Source organism: Manacus vitellinus, unplaced genomic scaffold (assembly GCF_001715985.3).
Source record: "Manacus vitellinus isolate BGI_N305 unplaced genomic scaffold, ASM171598v3 scaffold_1_pilon, whole genome shotgun sequence".
In the NCBI taxonomy this organism is placed as follows: Eukaryota; Metazoa; Chordata; class Aves; order Passeriformes; family Pipridae; genus Manacus; species Manacus vitellinus.
The window spans coordinates 51020008-51040931 of NW_021939396.1; the positions used below are offsets into that span (position 1 = coordinate 51020008).

Consider the following 20924-nt stretch of genomic DNA (forward strand, 5'->3'; position numbering starts at 1 on the left):
CATCTTTATACTTACAGACTTCTTAAATGGGGCACAGTCCAGCACTCTGGTGTGGGTGAGCCTGTGGTCCAGCACAGGATGACTTAGCGTATTTTGGCAGCTTGGGCATGGCCCTCGAAGGGCAGCCATACATTCTTGGGATATCACTATTCTGTTCTTGCTTCCCACTGCATCTCTCAGTTTTCCTGCCTTTTGCTACACCACCACTGGTTTTGTTTGCTGACTGAAAGGCTAAGAATTTGCCCAGTGGTAGTGAAGAACTCAGTGATGTAAGGGGAAAGAGAGAATGAGTCTTGTTGAGGTCAAAGATTTTGCTATTTTTTTGAGATTCAAAAAAATGGAAGGAATTTGTTCTATAGAATAATCATACACACTGTATTTATTGCAACTGAGCATTTGTTTGCCTTATAGGTTGCTTTTAGCATTTTCATGTTTCATGCCAGCTAAAGAATTTATCGCAGGCATTGGTGTGTCTTCACTACTTAGCACGCTAGCCAGAGCTACTACTGCACGTGTCAGCATTCTCCAGGGGGTAGCAGAGTGGTAAGGTTGTGTCTGCACTCCAGGCTACTTGGATTTACCCCAGACACTCCAGCAACCTCCCTTAAGAGCTCCTATTGCAAGATGAGAAGTCTGCAAGGGCATTAAAGGTCCTTGAAAGAAGATTTACATGTATCACAAAGAACAAATCCTAAACAGCCCTCTGTCAGGCTTAGGTGTAGGGAAACTGTAGAGAGTTTACTTCATTAGTCCCTTATTATTTTGGCTGATCTCAGCTCTGCAGTGACACTCCTGAAATTCATGATTATTTACTGTCACAGTTACTTAGTAAACCCAGCAGGAACTTGCAAGAGCAACAGGGGGTGGGCCACACAGAACAGTAAAATTAAAACAAGCTCACAAAAGGGTGGGTGGTAACGTTGCTGACCCTGGCTCCAGGGCCAACTTTGGCTCCTGCAGCCCCATGAAATGGAGTTGAGAACTTGTGAATAGCCAGAGGAAAGATGTAGCAAGGGGCAAGAGGCCATTACCTCGAGATAGCGGTGAGTTTGGAAACTAGCAGTGATATTTTTACATATTGCTGAACTAACATGTGAGCAGTGTGTAGAAAGGCAGCAAAGCTTTCTAGCTTCCTGAGGAGCTACAATTCCCAGGATGGTGTCTCCCATCATGGATCTTCAGCACAGAGCTACCTCTCCTGGAATGTTCTGTGTTTTCGCCCCACAGCACCTCCAGTCTGCCATGAAGCCAAGAAGTTGTGTGCAGGACAGCCTGTCACACACCGCTGTGGGTGCCACAGATTTGCACTGAAGAAATAGGAAAGCGTGAGAAAAGTAGTGTCATGTCGATTTTGTTAAAATAGAGTGCTGCTCCTTTAGAACTGATTATTTTTTTTTTGGTCGGTTATTTGAAAACAACTGGGCTTTGGATATTAGTGGTAGAGGATGCAGCTGTTTTAAGATTTCCCTGTCATTGCAAGTGGCTATAACAGGATGTTCTCTGCAGCTCAGTACAATTTTAAATGACTCAAGCAATGACCTCTTGGTCATTTATTTGGGGAGGCTGTTCCAGAGACTAGTAAGTATCACTCCTGAATCCAATCTGAACTTCCCTTTGCTCAGAAAGTTTGAGCTTAATTTTCACATAGGGCAAGGTGAAGGTGTTGTCCTTCTCTCTTGCTGAAGGAATATGTTTCCCAGCAAACCTGCTGCCTCACCTTTTTGAGGACAACTAACTCCAGAGGAGGAAATGAATTTTCGCTTCTTTTCACTCCAGTTCACTTGCAGAGCCAGGGGATGGAGATGCATCCCATTCTGAGTCACTCACATATCTACTGAGTTGTCAACAAGAGGTCTGGCTCCAGAGATAAATTCTTCACTTACTTGAACTTACACAAAACCATTGAGCACTTTTTCCCCCCAAACAACAGTCCAGCACTGGCCCAGGTTGACCTGAGAGGTTGTGCAATCTCTGTCCTTGGAAGTTTGTCAGGATCCAACTGTACAACCTGGTCTGACCTCAGAACTTACCCTGCTGGAAGCAGGGGGTTGGACTAGAGACCTTCTGACACCCAATCGAGCCTATGTTTTCCTATGGATCTATTACCTTTGGCCAGCTCTTCTGTTTTGATTGAACTGACCCTTGAGCATGAAGTTGAAGAAGGGAGGGAAAGGTGGCATCAGGTGGCCCTTGAAATCAGTTCGGGCACCATAACCTGCAGAGATGGGGGGATGATCTTCGTACATCTCTTTCTGCTGCTAACACCCTCCCTTGTTGGAAGGTGGGAGGAGCTGTACAATAGGACCATTGCTGAGGGTTGTTCTGGGAAAAGTCTCTTCAGTGGTACCCATATTCCCATCAGAGACCACAAATGATGCCTTAATAACATGAACTCTTAGAGCTTGGGAAATTATTCCCTGTAGTTTTCACTGTCTTGGTTTTAAAACTTTTCTCACATTGAACATATCTGATCATTTACTGAGATCATAAGATCCAAGAATTGACATAATTCTGCCATTTCCTTTGTGGAGTTAGGTCTTTAACTCAAATCCATTGTCAGACACAGGCTTTTACCATCAGAAAGTTTAACATCCTACTAACATTTGACTTTAATGCCAGCTGGAAGGGAAGAGCGAGAACACCTCTGGAGAAAAAGGCCTCGCTTCTGATGCAAAGGGAGCTTTTAAAAGGGAAAGAGAGGAGCACAAGAAGCTTTTGGCTGACAGTCACAGTGTGGTGATGGACCTTCGCTGGCAAATCCAGCATAGTGAGAAGAACTGGAATCGGGAAAAGGTGGAGCTCTTGGACAGGCTTGATAGAGACCGGCGAGAATGGGAGCGTCAAAAGAAGGAGCTGCTCAGGCGGATAGAGCAGGTAAGGAGTCATCTTTGGTGAGCAGTGGCTGTTTGAAAGCATGAGACATTGCACCATTATTGTACTTAGGCCAAGGTCAAGAGGCTGCATTAAAAAGCAGCACAGGAACAGTTAGAGTTCCTTGGCTACATCAGTGTTTCTCATGCTACAAATCTATTTACATACACAAGGGAGTAAAAGGAAAATGCTCATAATCCCTGTAAAAGACCACTTATGAGAAATCAACTCCAGGTTAAAGGCCACTTCCTGCCTCATTTCAATTAACCTGAACAGTCATGGTCACATTCTGAGAGCTTTTGTGCATCTCTTTGTGCTAAAACACTCAGCCTACATGCAGGGTTGTTCAAGATTTGGTATACAGCTTCCTGCCAAAGAGCCTGTTCATCTGTGAATTAGCCACCAAAGATGCAGCTGCTGCAACTATTCAGTCTCAACAGAATTTTTTTTCTCTAGCAAAAGAACACAGGAATTAACATGAAGAGCCCTAACTGATAGCACAGTTATCAATACTAAATATTCAGAAGAGTATCAGTCACATGAATTTTGTGCACACTCTGCTGTCATTTGCAAATCTGAGAAGTGCATACCTATCCCCTTGTTTTTCATGCTTATCCATACTTTCATCTACTTAGTAGTAGAGACAAATTATACTTCATTTATTACCTGTCTGAAAGCCACACAAAAAACAAAGAGTTTAATGAGGGAGAGTTAATACACAGTTTTTGACTGAACATTGTTCATCTCTGAGTCACACATTCCAGGAAAAGTAATAAAAACAACTGAAATTGTGGGTCTTCAATTAACTGAATACTTCCTGTCCTTAGGACATCAGAAATGGAACCGCACCAGATGCCTGCACACAGTCTGGGGAGCATTACACTTGAGGCAAGCACTACACTTGAGAGTAGCTTCACAGGTTAAATTGATGAAAGCCCTGTGTAGCTTCATAATCAGTTTTTGAAAAGGGTTCATTGTCTGTGTCTTATGTTCCCATGTTGGGCCTGCAAAAAGAAGTTAAAGAAAACAGGCCGCAGATATTATGTGTGCAAGACTAAACCTTGATTTTGAGCTATGGCTATAGATTCTTCTTGCACAATGGGAATTAAGTAACCCTCAGAAAATTTTCCAGTATACTAGGGATGTAGACAGAAACTCTTTGGTTTATGTTCCCATCCTTATAAATTGTATTTTTTCAATATTATCTCTTTGATGCATCCTCAGTAGTTTGAGGGACTTAACCTGGTTAAAGACTCACAGAGAAATCCCCATTAATGTTACCTAGCCTTTAATTCTCTTACAGCCTGACATAACCTCTCAGTGTCATCTTGGGATAGCCTACAAAATAGCTCTTAACTAGTCCTGGAACTGATTTCTTTGTTACTATTCTGAAACCTCTAGGCTTTAACTATATATTTACTGTGCAACTTAGTTGTACACAGAATTAGCAACGAATAAGGGAAATAAAAAATACTATATCAAGATAATTTCAGAGGACTAGATGACCAGAAATAACATTTGAAATCTTGGCTACCTGCCTACAAGACTTCATAACTGCATCTTTGCTTATAATCAAACATTTCCCTCTGTGACAGGAAGCTTCCAAATATTTGCAGGCGTTTAGTTGAATATCCTCTCAGATTGCAGTCATGCCCTGCTTTATATGGAAACAATTAGTATATCTTTGAAGTCCTTCTCCCATGGGGTTTTCTGTGTGTATTCCATGTATGGCAATATGTAGAGGATGAGGAGACAACACCAGTGTGTATGTTTGAAAAACAGAGTCTAAGAGATAGCAGAAACATGCTTGTCAAATTTCATACTAATGCTCTATGCCTGTCCGCTTTCACACAGCTCCTGAATAATACATGTATGATAAGGGGGAAGCTCACTCCAGTGTATAAAATATATAAAATACTTTACTCTGAATTGTTATGGGAATACTGCTCACATATAAAAACCATGATGACCTACTTTTTTCAGAGCTCAGAGTTGTTGTTTTTTCCTTTTAAGTACTCTGTCACTTTGTTTTCCCTTAGAGAATATCTCTCCCCTGTGCTCCTAAAGTTAATTGCACACAGAGCACATTGACAAATACTTAAACCCACAAGATTACCTGCATGAAAAGTGTGTTTAAATGTATAAACACATGGGGACTCAAAATCATTAGTCTCTCTTGAAAAGTTAGGGCAGTATTTCTCTCTTTAATTCTTCTGTCAGCTGTCTATTACTCAGAGAGTGAGCCAGCATCCGTACTGTTTTCTCACAAAGGTTTCTAGATCATTATTCTTACAGGATCTCTGAAAATCTGAAGGGCTCGCAATCGAAAGTATCTATAGAGAAAGCATGTAATTAATTACCATTTCTCCTTGTTTTGGATCTTGCCCATATACTGGAGAATGGACTCCAGGATCTCTTGAGATATACCTTCCAGATCCTGCGTTTATAGGACAACCTAATTTAGTTCCTTTTAATAAAACTGTTTCAGATTTTATATATCATGAGCAAAACACTGAAGATGCATTCGTGTTTTTGTAGACCTGAATCAATAAAAAAATCTCACTGTTTTTAGCTCAAGTGCAAATTTAATTGTTTGGGACCTCAAATGGTTTGATGTAAATTAGGCAGCATAATGTCTGTTTATTTTTCCAAACCTGTGTAACAAGATTAATATGTTTTGTAGGTTATCAGTCTCCAGTCAGAGTTCTAAAGAATGACTTGCATTTTTAGGTTATTGTCACTAATCTTAGCATGCTACTCTAGCAAAACATCAGAGTTCTTATCAGATTCCTGCTGTCATTCATCATGATTGAAAATATCACTTATTTTAGCCATCCTGTTGTATTTACAATTAAAAGCAAAATTGAACATCTAATTTAGAAAAATCAAAAGTTGATAATCTAATTTTAATATTGGCAGTTTCACGGATGGATCATCCTCTCTTCACCGAGCTTTTGCAAAGCGTAGAGTTAATAGCCTTGATGGTCCTTCTACAAATACACATTTTCTTCAAAGATGTTTTCCATGCACAATTAATCCCTTTGACGATGCTGTTCTGTACAAATAGTCAACTCTCTAGCCATGCATTAAGGCTAGACCATTTATAAAACAAAATTTTTGGTTTTTGTTAAGCATAATATCCACCTGTGGAAACGAATGATGTACATAAAAGCCCAACCTTTGTACTGCTGACCAGGAAAAAAAAGTGTTTGTTTTGATGAGACTCCAAATCACTCACCCTTCCTTGAGCCTCTACTTGTATTGCTATCAGGATTGCTTTTAAATAACAGTCTGTGTTGATTTGTTTCCTTTAAAATCAAATTACAGACAGATGCATTATTTTGTGTATATATACAAACAGTGTGTATATATGTATACCTATACATGTAAACAACCAAAACTATACATACACACATCTAGTCACTCAAAATCCCATGAGTAATAGCATCAAAGTTCTAGAGGCATCTCCCTTTGTGGAAGGACCAGTAAAGCAAGGTCTGTGTCCCTCAGAGGTGCACTCCTGGAGCCAGGCAGCAATCTCCAGGTGCCTCCCCAGGGTGTGGGTGCCTTGTTCCTGGGGAAGGATGAGTTCTGCCAAACGCCATACACTACAGAAGTAATTGCTGCTCCTTTTAACTTGCCTTGTCTCCAGCTTCAGAAAGAAGCGAGCCCACGAAGAGGAGGTGGTTTGCTGTGTGAGCAGAACGAGAGTAGCCGTCGTCCGTTTACGACCCAGGGGAACCTTCACATGCCTCGTCCAATGGGATCCAGATCCTACTCTGATTCAGACACCATTCAGTTTGACGATCGGTCGCTGTCGAAGCTGAAGGAGAGTGATCGGTGCAGTGGCACAGAAAACCTCTTTCTGGAATCCCTGTCTCTTGATTCCCCCGACGAATCTGATGAGCATCGGCCTCGGCAGCTGGAGCGGGAGAAATTCTTGACTGGATTAACGGAAGTATGCACTCATCTACATTTTATCATGCTGGCGTGTTATCTCTCGTGTCAAAATTGGTACAGCATCCCTGCTGTAGGAAATGAGATATTGTGTCACAGGCACTGCTTACAGTGGTGGATCCACTGTAAAATCCACCCAGTAGTGGATTTAGTGGGAACAAGTTTTCATTCCTTGTTATGAGCCAATTGCACCAATGTCAATCACCTAAGAAAGTGGGAGCCAGCCTAAAGGTCCCAAGATTACTTTGTCATCATATTATGTATGATAACTATATTTGACACAACATTAAATCACTTCCAGTTGTAAGTAGGTATGTATTTATGAAGAAACACAGGCTTTTATTTTGTTAGTAAAGCAGTAAGTGCTGTAGAGAGGCACTTTCTTGTTGTTCTTCCGTGGTTGCCTTTTAACCAGATTAGCATAAGTAAGTGAGATGAGATGTTAAAAAAATAAAGTTATTCATCAGAAGAATATCTACCCTGAAATCATACCAGAAAGCTATAAACATGTGTAACACAGCACTAAAAGATGCCATTGGGACATAGTGAATGTAGTCTATGTCCTGCAAAAATCTGCACCACAGGAGGCTTATTTTCACCACTTCCAGGTCCTCTGTTTATATTGCTGCTGAATGAAACCCAGGTTTCCCATTCCCATATGCTGTACAAAGCTAAAGGATTGCAAAATCAAGTTTTTTGAGAGGAAGCAAAGCAAAAAATACTAAGAGAGGCAAGAAATGTGACTGCCCTTCTTACATTTTAAGTAGCTGTAGGTACCTATGTATTCCAAATTTTCTTCCCTCAGTGCCATAAATGTATGGCTGGCAGTGTGGGATTCCATATTTATTTCTTAGCTTTTATTTCATGCATGTCCAAGTGCTCAGTGAAGAATGTCAGTACTAGTGTCAGGGAACTAAGTTTTGTGTTTACTTTTCGTTGCTGTTTCCTTTCTTTCAGATTAAGTCTGATATTTAGACAAGGGACCTCTCTCTTCCCTTTTCTGTTTTTCAGACATTACTGTCATTAACAAAAATGTGGGCAGCAAAATTTGGTCTTTAGTGATATTTGCATAACTTCTTTCCTTCAAAGTATGTTTTAGGGCAACCTGGGCAAAGTAATTTTCCCTCAGAGGGTTTGTTCAAGTGAGACTGATTGCAGTTTAATGAATAGCTTAACTGAGGATGCACAGAGACAACTGCAGCCTGCTTGACTCTACCTCTCCACTATATTTTCTCTTTGGTACTAACTGCAGAAGTCAATCCAGCCTTCACCCTGATCATGCATTCACTTAGATCAGATTTACTCTGCAGTAACTCCACTGAAGACACCAGTGTTATTCCAGAATTATACCACAGTGAATGGAAGGAGGATCAGTTTACTACTATTTTTTTCCTGACTCTGGATAAATACCAGAAGGTATTTGCTGAGTTAAGCAGTGCTGTTTCTGAATAGTCCCAATTTGAAATGCACTTCTGTGCTGGTAATGTGCTTGCTGTCATGAGATCAAATAAAAGTAAGAGGTATTAATACTCTTTTTATCCTGATCATATTTTGTAATCCCTATAGATTATTAGAAATATAAGCAAACAGTTAAAATCACTGTAAAGCAATTGCTTCAGAAGCATCTATTTAAAACCTCAACTCATGATGGGAATTGTCACAGGGAAATAACTGCCATAAAAGCATCTTAATTCCATTAGCAAGCTGCAGGTATTCCCCCTGTGAAAGAAGCTACAGTCTTCCTAAGCATTGATTTGATGAGTTTAATGAGTATCGACTGGTGCCACTTGTTGATTCCTAGAGAAACATATAATGAAATATTATGTCAAAGCACCTCGGTTTATCTCTTACTGCAGCACAGCTAGGTCTCTCATATAATATAGATTACCTCCACAGAACACTTTCACTCACAAATATATGGTCCAAAACACTACATCGTGGAAAAAAGCCTTTTGGAGGCTACCTCCATTTGATTGCATGGGCATATAAAAGTTCAAGGCTGTTGTAGATTTGCCACGTGGGTTTTACCTGTGCAATGTGTTATCCCGATGGGATTGCCCATTCTACTGCCTATGTATAAAGTGAAGAATATTTTCACTGGCAATTTAAAATTATTTATGAGAGAGAAAATCAGATACTTTTTAGAGACAAAACACACCTGGTGCAACTAATGGGAAGCGAATAAGTTAATGGTTCAGAAATAACTTATTCTATTTTGTTTCTGTTTTTACTCAGGAGGAAGAAACACACAAAGGAAATCTTCAAAGGTGAGTAAAACTTGCAGGGAAAAACCCAGCAAATATTCAGGTACCAGAACTATAGCTCTCTGCACCCAAACCGCAGACCTGAGACATAGCTGTGCCGCCTCCTAAGTGGCCTGCTAGCCAGATTAATGGATTTACCCAGGGATTAATTTATCGCAATATGCTTCTGTTCTACTCTGAATAACTTGGGCCATATTTAGCTGTAGTGCACAAAGATCACACTGTAGGAAAGTACATGAAGCTGCAGCTTACAGGGAAGGCTACGCCTACCTTAGTGAGTAGTGCAAAACTGTAGATCCTGAAACCCAACCCATGCTCTCTGAGATTGCCACCAATGCAAACCAGAGGTTCTGACTTGGAGATCCACTTAAAAACTGTATTCACCTGACTGCCTAACAGAAACACCCCAACTGCAGCTGGAGCTCTTGATTAAAAACTCACAGTGTGACTTTACTCTGTCCTCCAGATCACTAATACGTGAAAACTACTACTTGCTGAGTTCTCACATAGCTTGAGTTACCTCATTGAGATGATTCTGATAACTACACTTACTTGCATTTTTATGTAGTCCTGTTCAGATAGGGGTTTTTTTGTGTGATTTTTTTTTTTTTTAAACAAAGCAGTAGGGCAACTCATCTGAATGCCTGTGATTTGTATGAGTGAGTGAAATGCGGGAAAGCCAAGAATTCAGCATTATCACTTGGAGATTCCCTTGGGTTGAATTTCAGCATGAGCTCAACTCACCAAGCCAGTTCAATGTAACAGCATCTCAGCTGGAGGTCCCACATCACTACGCACCAGCTGTGCAGCCTGGGCAGTCTCAGAAGTGGGAGTGGATTTGCTGATTTCCCAGCAAGTCAGAAATACTCCACACTTGTTTGAAAAGTCTGCCTTGCATTGTCACTAACACTCATTTTCTATGAGTGGTATAATTCTTAAATGCATCCTACTGTTCCATATTCAGACATTTGCCAAGCAGTAATCCATGAGAAAGCAGTAAATTAAGAACCATTAACAAACCATTTGGTACCTTTACTGACACATCAGCAATGTTTGCATTCACAGCTATTTTAAAGATAATAGAAGGGGACTTCAATAAAAGAAAGGGCAAAGGAAGGAAAATTAGGAAAAGCTTTTTCACCTGGGGGGTGATTGGGCACTGGAGCTTGCTCCCCAGGGAAGTGGTCATAGTACCAAGCCTGCTAGATTTCAAGAAGCGTTTGGTCAATGTTCTTATATGCATGGTGTGATTTTTGAGGTTATCCTGTGCAAGGACAGGAGTTGGACTTTGGGTCCCTTCCAAGTCAGGTTAGTCTATGATTCTGTGATTGAAGTGGTTTTATATGTAAGCAGATAGTGAAAGTTGGGTTTCCAGAGTTAATTTGCTGGTGAAAATAAGTCAGTCTGTGACAATTTCCAAGCCTATGAGTGACTCTCTTGTGTTCCCCTCTCCAGGGCAATGTCCGTTTCTTCCATGTCAGAATTTCAGCGCCTGATGGATATTTCTCCATTTCTACCCGAAAAAAACCTGCCTTCATCCAGCAGCAAAGACGATATAACCCCTCCCCTGTCTCCCGATGATCTGAAATACATCGAGGAGTTCAACAAAAACTGGGATTACAATAGCACTAGGAACCATGGCGGGGCCACTGAGAAACCTACAGAAGGCTGGGCAGAAAGGACAGAAATTGGGAAAACTGGGAATGATCCTGCTTCAGATCCATTCCAGGCATCATCATGGTACCTCACCACCAGTGTCACTATGACAACTAACACCATGACCAGCCCAGAGCACTGCCAAAAGCAGCCAACTAGGAATCACGGAGTAACCGAAAAAATGGGAGTTCGGGTGTTTCACAGCCCACCGGTTGTCCGTAGGTTTGATAACTCAGTGATAGCTGGCAGTGAAGGGAAAAACCAGGTTGAGCCAGACTTCCTGTTTTCTGTGACCAAAGCTATGGGGAATGTCACTGAGACAAAAGGTGCTTCCTCAGATATGTTTGGAAGATGGTCTTGTGACCTGGCCAAACATCATAAAGATTTTCTGGAGAATGGCCTTCATCCCATTGAACGTCCTATTTGCACTACTGTGGGCTTTGCCTCACCCTTGCACAGCTTGGAGATGTCAAAAAACATGAGTGATGATATGAAGGAGGTTGCTTTCTCTGTCCGAAACGCAATACGCTCCAACTCCACGGAGCCTCAGTTTAAGGACACTGCGTGTCAAACCAATGGTATGAGAACGACAGGGACACAGACCACCCAGACCATCAGCGTTGGCTTGCAAACAGAAACCCTGCGCAATATCACCAGCAGCCCACACAAGTGTCTGACACCAAAGGGGGGGTCCACACCTGTTTCTTCACCGTCCAGGAGCCTAAGAAGCAGGCAGGTGACCCCCGTCATTGAAAAGGTCCAGGCTAAGTTTGAACGCACGTGCTGTTCCCCCAAATATGGCTCTCCAAAGCTGCAAAGGAAAATCCTTCCCAAATCAGACCAGCCAAATAACCGGACTACACCTGGCACACCTCAGAAAGGATTCAGTGAGTCCGCCTGGGCAAGATCAACTACTACACGGGAGAGTCCTGTCCACACCACTATCAATGATGGACTCTCCAGTTTGTTCAACATTATTGACCACAGCCCCATATTTCATGAGACCTTCCAAAAATGCCCCAGATCCAGCAGCCGATCCAGGTCTGCAGAACCCAGACCAGAACTGGGCCCATTGCAGGAGCCATGTACAAATGCCCGTGGCAGATCACCCAGTCCTCTCCGGTTGGGGACAGAGATGCAAAAGGAAGAAGGGACTGAGGTGACAAGTATCAGGCAGGACTTATCTGCTCCTCCAGGGTACACGCTTGCAGAAAATGCTGCCAGGATCTTGAATAAGAAACTTTTGGAGCATGCCTTAAAGGAAGACAGAAGGCTACCTTCACACAGCCCACCAAATCTTAGCAATGACAACAGCACAGGAGAAATTGTCAAAGTAGATCCAGGGTCCATAGAGGTAATGAGTTTGCTTGTTTTTCCTCCTATAGCTAAGTGCACTCTTCTTTGAACAAATGCATTATGAGATCTCTTGCAGTCCTAGTGAGTATTTACAATAAATATCTTAGTTCTGTCGTGGTACCACCAGTGAGTTCCAGTCATGAAACTATTGGATTAGTCACTGAAGGACTCACTAAAGAATTGAGTTTCTACCCTGGCAGCTTATTTGGCCTGAAAACATCAGAAGAGTTCTATCTTTCTAGGATAAAAATGGTTCTTCTCTGAATGGTTGGGGTAAGGATTTTTTGTCACAAAACACACCACATGGTACAGATGCTCTAGGGACTTCAGGTTGGAGTAAATTTCTCTTTTATGCTGGATGGAAAGGTAGCTTTCTCCTACACAAGAACAGGTGTTAACAAGTTTGTGTGAGTAACAGTCTCTACGATACCCTGAACCAAAGCTTCAGGGCCTTCAGCATATGTTTTCTGAATGTATCTGATTAAGTTTGGCTCAGGTCTGTGAATGTGATTAAATGGCATGAAATTTGCTACTAACTGCTGCTGCCTTACAAAAATAAGAAAAAGAAAAAAATATATACATATAATCAACTAGTCTAAGCACGTACCTACTTAGTGTTTAAGAACTCCTTATTGATATTTTGTCATCAATAGTGTAACAGTCATCATCTGTCTCAGCAAGTGTACCCAGATGTTAGGAGGGTCAGTCTCAGGTACAGTTATGCGCTAGAGCAATCAACAAAAAAAGAGTGTGTCATGATGGATGAAAGCTTTCAGTTATGAGTGTATAAACATCCTGTTTCTGGTGAACCCACATGCCCTTGAGAGTGTAACTCTGAGAAGGCCTGGAAAAGCTGAATTATGCTCAGCTCTTACCACTATATGTTGCCTTTCTGGTGCAGCGTTGAAATGGCATGTGCCCTGCTGGTTGGTTATATTGCCCAGAGCAGGGACAGGCACTTGTCATCCTCTCTACCCTGTGCTGCCCCTTTGACATCCTGATGATTTTGGTGAGCCCTGGCTGCAGGGCAGCAGCTCCTTCTTGATCCCTGTACACCCCGGACATCCCACCTTGCCTTCACTGGGCAGACTCCTAGCCCTCCTGTCTCAGATAGCCACAGAAGGGAAGGTTCAAAGCCTGTTTCCTAACTCAACATTTGGCTTGAAGGATTTGTGGGGACCTGAGTGCTGGAACCTTTGGTCTGCAGTTTGCCTTGTGCTAGTGTCAATATGCAGTCAGTTCCTCTTTTGTAGGTACTGCTCTGAGGGTGTGATCTTTTTTGCTTAACAGAGGATGCAAAGGTGAGGGTATATTCCCTATATGCAGTTTAAACAGATATAAGTTGGGAAGTTTTTACATAAAAAAAAAAAAAGAAACCACATGCACATTATAAATATTAGTGAGTGAAACTGGTCTTTTTGCACATACGTCAGAGTGAATAAAAGTGGAAAGCAACCTCATTTATTTGACTTTTTCTAGTTATCTCTATTTTTTCCTTAGTTTGAAATATTGAGAATACATTACTGGTCCTTTTTAGAAAGTGTGTTGAACTCTAGCAGGTTCAACTCAGCTTTGCCTTCAAGGCATCCCTGGAAACTCTTGATTCCCTCCTGTATCTTCTAAATGTCTCAGCAGATTTCGAATATATCAACAGATGTCATCCTGCATCATTATAAATTGTTGTTGGCAAAATGCAACTAGCGTCAGTACCTGAGTTTGATGCACAGAGAGATTTGGGTCAATGCTATTTAGCAAAAACTCATTGACTATCAAATTGGCAGAAAATTGCTCCTTTTTGTGAATTCTCAGTGTCTTCTGCTGATTTTTTTGAGTTCTGATCTTCAGAGCTAAGACTCGTTTTGCCTTGCAGCTCCTACTTGTCTGTTATGACTGCTGTCTAGATGCACAGGTTATGTTCTTTGGGTGATCCTGCCATTTCTCAGGATTGTGCATTGAAAAGGAAGGTGGTGGGCGTTCACAGGATAAGCTTAACTTTTCCTAGGTGGGGTGGTGCTGTGAAAGATATACTCAATGGAGCATGGGTTTGCTGCTGAAAACAAAACCACAAATAAGTTTATACTCTGCAGATGCCTTGGATTATTTGTGGATTACACCTACTTCATAAATTGCACTTTGTACAAATTCCATTTGGTACATTTTGTACAAAGCCAGACGCAGCAGTTCAGCGAATAATGATCATGAAGGAGGCAGGTTTGTTCTTGAGGAAGCATTGACAAGACGCTGCCGCCTTACTGTAGATCCCTGCTCTGCTTCCCCCTCACCTGTTGATTTCTGGCCAAGATAAGTGACCTTCTTACCACCTTCTGGCCTTCTGGTTTCTGCAGTCGTGGCACAGTATATTAAATGACTTTTAAACTTGCATGCAGCACCTCTTGGTGACTTTTCTTTAATTTGAGCTTCTGAGTTGTTTAGTTACATAATATCCTTTTATATTCCTGCTGCAAATACGAAATCTAGTTCATATATATATTCACGTATTTACTTACATAAGTATGTGAGCATGGGAGTGTATATGCATACAGAGTAGCAATAACTTTGTATTTTCTAACTCGCCCAGAGCTGCCTACAAGTAAATTGATTCCACCTAGTGTGGCCTATTAGTGTCTTATGCTGCTAATTCATTAAACCACTATCTTACTTGCATATCATAGGATTTATATTATTAAAAATGCAGATTAGCATTGCCTAAGTAACAACGTAAGAGCTGTATGAACATTTTACTTCCATGACTAGCAGGGGTGTAGATCATGGAGGTTACACAACAGTCCTGGACTGAGGGTCAGACTCATTTCTGGAGACAGCACTGTGAAAGGACCATCCACACAAACCCACAGAGGAGAGGGCAGGTGCTGCATCCTCTGCTTGCCAAGTTGCTGCATGTTTGCCACTGAACTGCTCAGCATGGAAGGAGGAATGTGAAAAATTACGGAAGGTGTTGTCAGAATTAAAGGGCTTTTGCTTTAGTTTGAGTCTTCCATCCAGCATCACTGTTAAAGAGAAACAAGGGAAAATGGTTAGGCAATGGGCTGTCATGAAACCTGAGCAACACAAGCATGAGCAACACAAAATATTGGACACTTTTTCAATTGTTAAAGATTTCATAAATGGAAATTCTCTCCTGAAATTAAACAAAGGGGAAAAATACAGCTTTATTCCTCTTTCATAGTAATGTGGTTTTCCCTTACCTTAATCAAGGTTGGCAAAGGATAACTTTCTGCTGAGTAGAAATGTTTGTTTTGTTTATTGCTATTCCTCTTCTGAGACTGTGCTGGGATTGTAAAAGATTGGTTTGTTTGCTTCCTTCCTTTCTGAATCTTTTTCTGCTAGCGGCTTATCTTTTGTTTTTGATTATTAGTTTCCCTGTGATAACAGTGGTAACATGATCTGAATGAGTAGTAACATCTGGAGACTTCTTTCTTGCTGACATGAAATCTTCACTTTAAAAAAATAATCGATTAAAACAGTTCTTTCCAACTACTTGCTTTCTTTTTCTTTTCTGTCTGTTCTGTCCAGAACCAAACTGTCTTATTAACTGCCCCCTGGGGACTCTAACCCTGCCTGCCTCACTGCTGTAAGTCCTTTCTACCTTGTTTCCAGAGCTTTCCGAAAGCGGTCATCTTTGAACATGTGGGTTAACAAAGGGAAATAAATGATCACAGCTCCAGAGGTATCAGTGCCCACCCAATATCCCTGTGGGGTCCTTTGTATGTCACGGTCAGGAAGCGCTCAGGATAGGAGTTCATCTGCCGTGTCCTGCAGGAGCACGTGCTATGAAGAGGTCACACTTAAGGCAAAATTTAAAACCAATACAAGGGTATGCAAAGGGGTTGGGGAGGGATTCAGAATTATATCAAACTTTTTTTTTTTTTTTTTGACAAATACACAGCACTGCACAGGGCTTCTGGCTGCCCCAGGGTGCCTCCCCTCCAGCCCTGGCTACAGCAGCAGGTGGAGAGGGCTGGGAAGGGTGCTCCAGCACCCCGTGGCTAATAGTCACTTTTGCTCATTAAGCTGTTCCAGGCCTAGTTTTGGCCAATGGCTGCAGTTGCCACAGTGAAGGGATGACGCTGTGCAGACATGAGCTGTGACCATTCACTCTGCCTCAGAGAAAAGAGAAAACTGTTGTTTGGGTTTTTTTATTAGTATAGGCATAGCCACCATGGCTGACAGCTTGGCTTAGGAAATAGCTGGAAACTGAAGCTGAAATAATCTTTCCCATTTTCAGTGTTCAGACTAAGAAGTGCTGCCTGTCCACCCACAAGGAACAACCAAACTAAATTACTCACAGGATAATTTTTTTAAAACATTTCTAGCTATGGCAGCTACGTTTGGAAGGTGAGGAAGGGTTTTCACAAACCATTCTGCAGTTTCCTTGTCATGGCTGGATTTCCACACAGCAGGTGGGGGTGACTGACTCAGCAGCCAGCACATTATAAGATTACGCTGCCAGTCACTTTTGGCCCTGGAGCCACCACCAGCACAGCCTTGTGTGGTGCTGGGCATGTGTACATCACAGATAAGATGAGCTTAACCCTGCTGTTCGGTAAAAGCTGACCAACATCTGCGGGTGTGCTGGAAAGAGGCTTTTGAACTGGGAGGCAGCAGTGGAAATAAATTTCATTATCGCCATGCTAGCTCTGATTTACTGCTCTGAAACTAGGATAAAGCAGCCAGAAGCAAGCAATGCTATAAAGATATCATTTTAAGCCTCTGTTTAGAAAGAGGCTAAGACAAAACCAGGCAAATCTCATAGCCTCAATTCTCCATGTTCTGCTGCCCATGAGTGTTGCTGTGCAGATAGATTTCTCTTAACAAATCTGAGTCTATTGGTAGCTTTCACAGACCATATGTTGCCCCAGGCACTGTGGCATAAGGTGAAGTAAGGACACACAGTCAATCTTTTTGTTAACACTGATTTATATTTCAGCCTTACTCTTGTTTTAGCAAGGGTCGTGAAGTTTATGGTGCAGGGATGGAGTGGGAGGTGAGGACACAGAGAGGTAGGAAGTGGTTCAGGCTGAGGACTCACAGCCCCCTGACCATCTCCTGCAATGGGTCACTGGCCTCGCTCTCTGTGAGTGCTGAGAGCAGGTGGACATAGGTCTGGCTCAAGCACTGGTGCACAGCTCCCTGTTGGCTGCGCATTGCCCCAAAGGCACCAAGGTTGACCCTTCACTGAGGCTTCCTCAAGTCTGAAAATGCACTCTCTCCCCACAACGTCTCACCAGCTCCGTTTCTCATACCTCAGCTCTGTGTCTTCAAATTTGATCTTTCTGTCATGTTTTTGTCTTCGTGTTTGGTCTTCCCACTCCAATGGAGAGGTTCAATGGCATATCACCTTGTTTGTTCACTGCCAATCACATCATGTTACCTACTCCAATATTCTCCATCCCTAGTTGTGTTTCTCTTTCTCCATGTGAAACAGTGTGCTGAATCCTTGTATCTCCACTGCATTGTTCTACTGCTGCCTTGTTTTCCCTGTGCCTTACTGTACCAGAGCTTTTCCTTTGCACTGTATTGTTTTTGGTCTCTCTCTTCATTTATTGCCAGTTTGCATTCTGACTTTGAGACTTCTTTTTATTGAACTCTTCTGTCCTTTCCAGTGACTGCTGCTTAGTGTACACATTGCTATAGGTTGACAAACTCCTCTGATTTGCTTTTATAAATCATAAAGTATGCAGTGAGATTCAGAAGTTTGGCTTTGGCACTATGAGACAGACTTGCTCCCACAGTCACTCACCTTGGTATAAGGAGCATTCAGAGTGAGACAGGAAGCCGAGCTGCGCTATGAGCAAAGTCCATAAATATTAGAGGCATTACCAACTTAGTGCTAGGGTGAAAAATCACAACTGTAGATAGTTTCTAATTGCAAATGCAAGCTAACCAAGCCTGAACAGTAGAAAGTTGGTGGAGTAATAAAATTTCCATTTTCTTCCATTTCTGTGAATGTCCTCTTCAACATTCAGTACCTCTGAATCCTGTAATTCAGGCTTCAGCAGCTGGCAGTAAGAAGTGATGTTCCAGAAGACAAAATCTGTCGGTAAGCCTCATCTTTAACCCAGCTGGAGATCATAACTACTCCTATAGTCATTATTCCACTGCTAAGAAGTCTCCTGCATGTCACTCTGAACTCTGAAGCAGACAAAAGGAGTCAGCCATTGATTTTCACCCCTCTTGCAAATGCCGAACCCAGCCCTTTTATGCCAGGTCAGCACTTAGAGTAAAATGAATGAATAGTGGATTTTCCTGAATTATCATGCAAATGTACTTTTCAGCTCTTCTCTTTCTAGCACAAGGAGAATTAGCAAATGGAAGTTTGTCAGCTGTTTCAACTCATCTCAGACCTCTTTCATTCTCTCCCTTACCTGTTCCATAAATCATGGACACACATGCAGATTCCTGGAGCCCACACACAGCCAGATGTTTGCTGCTTGCTTTTGTCCCGCCACATGACAGATGCTTAGCTTTAGTTTGAAGTTTTTGTTCCTTAATTCTTTGCGCGTCCAGACAGCCTCTAATGCAAGTCACTAACCGCTATTTTGCTCTCTTGGCTGCCAAGGAACTACCTTGTTCTGCACTAGCCCCGTCCCTCCAACCCTGCTTCTCCCGGCCAGAAAGACCAGCGAACCGGCGCCCACCGTCACGATGGGCTTCACATTCCCCTACTGCCTCACAGTCGCAGTCCACCGGAGACCTGACTTCCTCAGAGGAGTGCGGAAGCAAGGAGCTTCTGGCAGAGACCCCCAGCCAGGGAGGCGAGCCGGCCTAACTCCGCATGGGAACGGGGGGCCGCAATTCGCCTCCGCCAGGTCACCCGCCAGCCGTCTCTGCCACGAAGGAGGGAGATCCGCTTGGAAAGGTCAAAGAATGTTCTCAGAAACAGCTGCTGAATGTCCGACCTGGGAAACAGAGGTGTTTCTAGAATGAAACAGTTAATGTGCCTGTAATAACTTAATTTTTTCATAGCTGAGAAAACTATTTTTGTCTCCATCTTTTCTACATACAGTATATTAACAAAAACAAAAAAAAAGGTTAAAATGATATAAAGTAAGATTTAAAATAAAATGTAAAATAAGTTTTAAGGGAATTTGAATACATGCTCGCGCTCTCTCCAAATACTGACTGCCTTTTGGTTACATTTGCACTGTTATATTTTCAGTTTTGGTTTGGGGTTTTTTTCTGGGTTGGGGTTTTTTTAATTTCGTGTAAAACTAGGGTCTTAAGTTAATTTTATTATATTTTAATGTCAGTGTTATCAGTTTTTAAAGGTAAGGGTCTTTAAGATGCTTCAAGTGTCTGAAGCGATACCTTTTAAGTAGTGAAGAAAGCCATTAAGCTCGTTCACTAGACTTGTGATCAATTGAGACGGAGCGGAATACAGGTAAACACAAAAAAATGTGTTAAGAAAAAAAAGAATGCCTCAGAAAGTCTTACGGAGTTAGCTGTAAAATACACCTACAATACTTGACTTGCATGCCTCTGGGTCCTCGCACTTTAGTGCATGTACATACTGCTACTGTACCATCACATAAATGTGAGTCAATCTGTTTCACTGTAATATTGTTGTGAATTTACCTGTACTGTACTTTTATTGTTGGTATTCTTGCATTGACTATACAAAAAGAGTTTTTAAATTATTGTTAGCAGTTCAACTGGCTATGTACAGTGTTTACTGAGAACTTCCTTTGTTTTGGGAAAACCATGGGCATACTAAATTGTAACTGGTCTTATTTAAGCGTCTGCTGGAGACCATGTGAAGTGAAAATAAAACCCTCAGTATTTACAAGCTGCTCGAGTGCTTTGTGATGGTTTTTTATGATGGTACTTCCCAGGTTCATTTAACTGGGAGGAAAAAAAGCCCTCAAACACCTCCCTTACTTGTAAGGGAAGCAGAATGCTTCCTTGTATGAAATAAGTCATGGCAAAGCCAAATATTATGCTGTGCTCTACATACACCTGTGAACACTGGATAAGGCCATGAGAAGTTTTCTAAATTCCCTCACTGAACTCCACAAAATATCTGCTCGTGCAGATAGTGGGACCCATCTCCTGAGTTTCTCTGAGGCCGTATGGCTTGTTGCTTTCAGTCGCTTATGGGAGTGAAAACCAGCTGGCTAAACATAATACCAAAAATATTGCATGTCCAGTATTAATCCAAGCTTATGAATCATCTGCATTACACACAGAGACCAATGAAACCAGGACTTTCTGTAAAACAGGTGGCTAACACTGAGAAGCAAATGCAGCCATAAATTTATGCTTCCAAGAGGTGGAAACCTCTCAAGCTACTTTGCCTGGGACCATCTGTTTGGCCACATGCTTTCTCTGGAGCCCCAGAACTGCTCTGACATGTTATCCCATCGCTGAGCTGGCTCATTCCTGTTCCATTTCCTTTACTGAAGCTTTCTGAGGCTCACTGGTTGAAGAGCACCATCTGGGATACCTAGAAGCCTTCCTGGTTGGTTCTGTCAAGGGGTAAGCCCCTCATATCCCATCCTGCTGCATCAGGCTGGCTTTCTAGGAAGTGTAATTCAGCTGTTGGATAAGAACAAACTCCCTAGCTCCCAAATAGCAGCCAATTGAGATCTGATTTCTACCATATCAGTGAGGGCTGTGGTTTATGACCTGGTGTCAAAATTTCTACCTGTGGGTCATCATTACAAAAATGACCACTTACCAAGACAGGCAGTGACTGAAAAGCACTGTAATAGTTCTCTGGTGCCTCAGCCAAAACAAGGGCTGTTCAGTGCCAGTCCTGACCAGCAACAGTCATATTAGTGATAACTGCTTTCCCAGCTG

General features: G+C 42.1%; 1 protein-coding gene across 2 annotated transcripts in view; it reads left to right on the top strand.

Moving 5' to 3' along the window:
- Positions 1 to 19911, top strand: part of LOC103759190 (microtubule cross-linking factor 1) — a 50247-nt gene extending 30336 nt beyond the window's left edge. For both annotated transcript variants that reach the window (XM_029959446.1, XM_029959447.1), the window contains exons 8-12: positions 2620 to 2874; positions 6524 to 6829; positions 9064 to 9095; positions 10548 to 12102; positions 18685 to 19911. In XM_029959446.1, the coding sequence (XP_029815306.1) occupies positions 2620 to 2874; positions 6524 to 6829; positions 9064 to 9095; positions 10548 to 12102; positions 18685 to 18894 (2358 nt within the window). In that variant the 3' untranslated portion in view covers positions 18895 to 19911. The remainder of the gene's footprint in view (positions 1 to 2619; positions 2875 to 6523; positions 6830 to 9063; positions 9096 to 10547; positions 12103 to 18684) is intronic.
- Positions 19912 to 20924: the final 1013 nt, after the last annotated feature.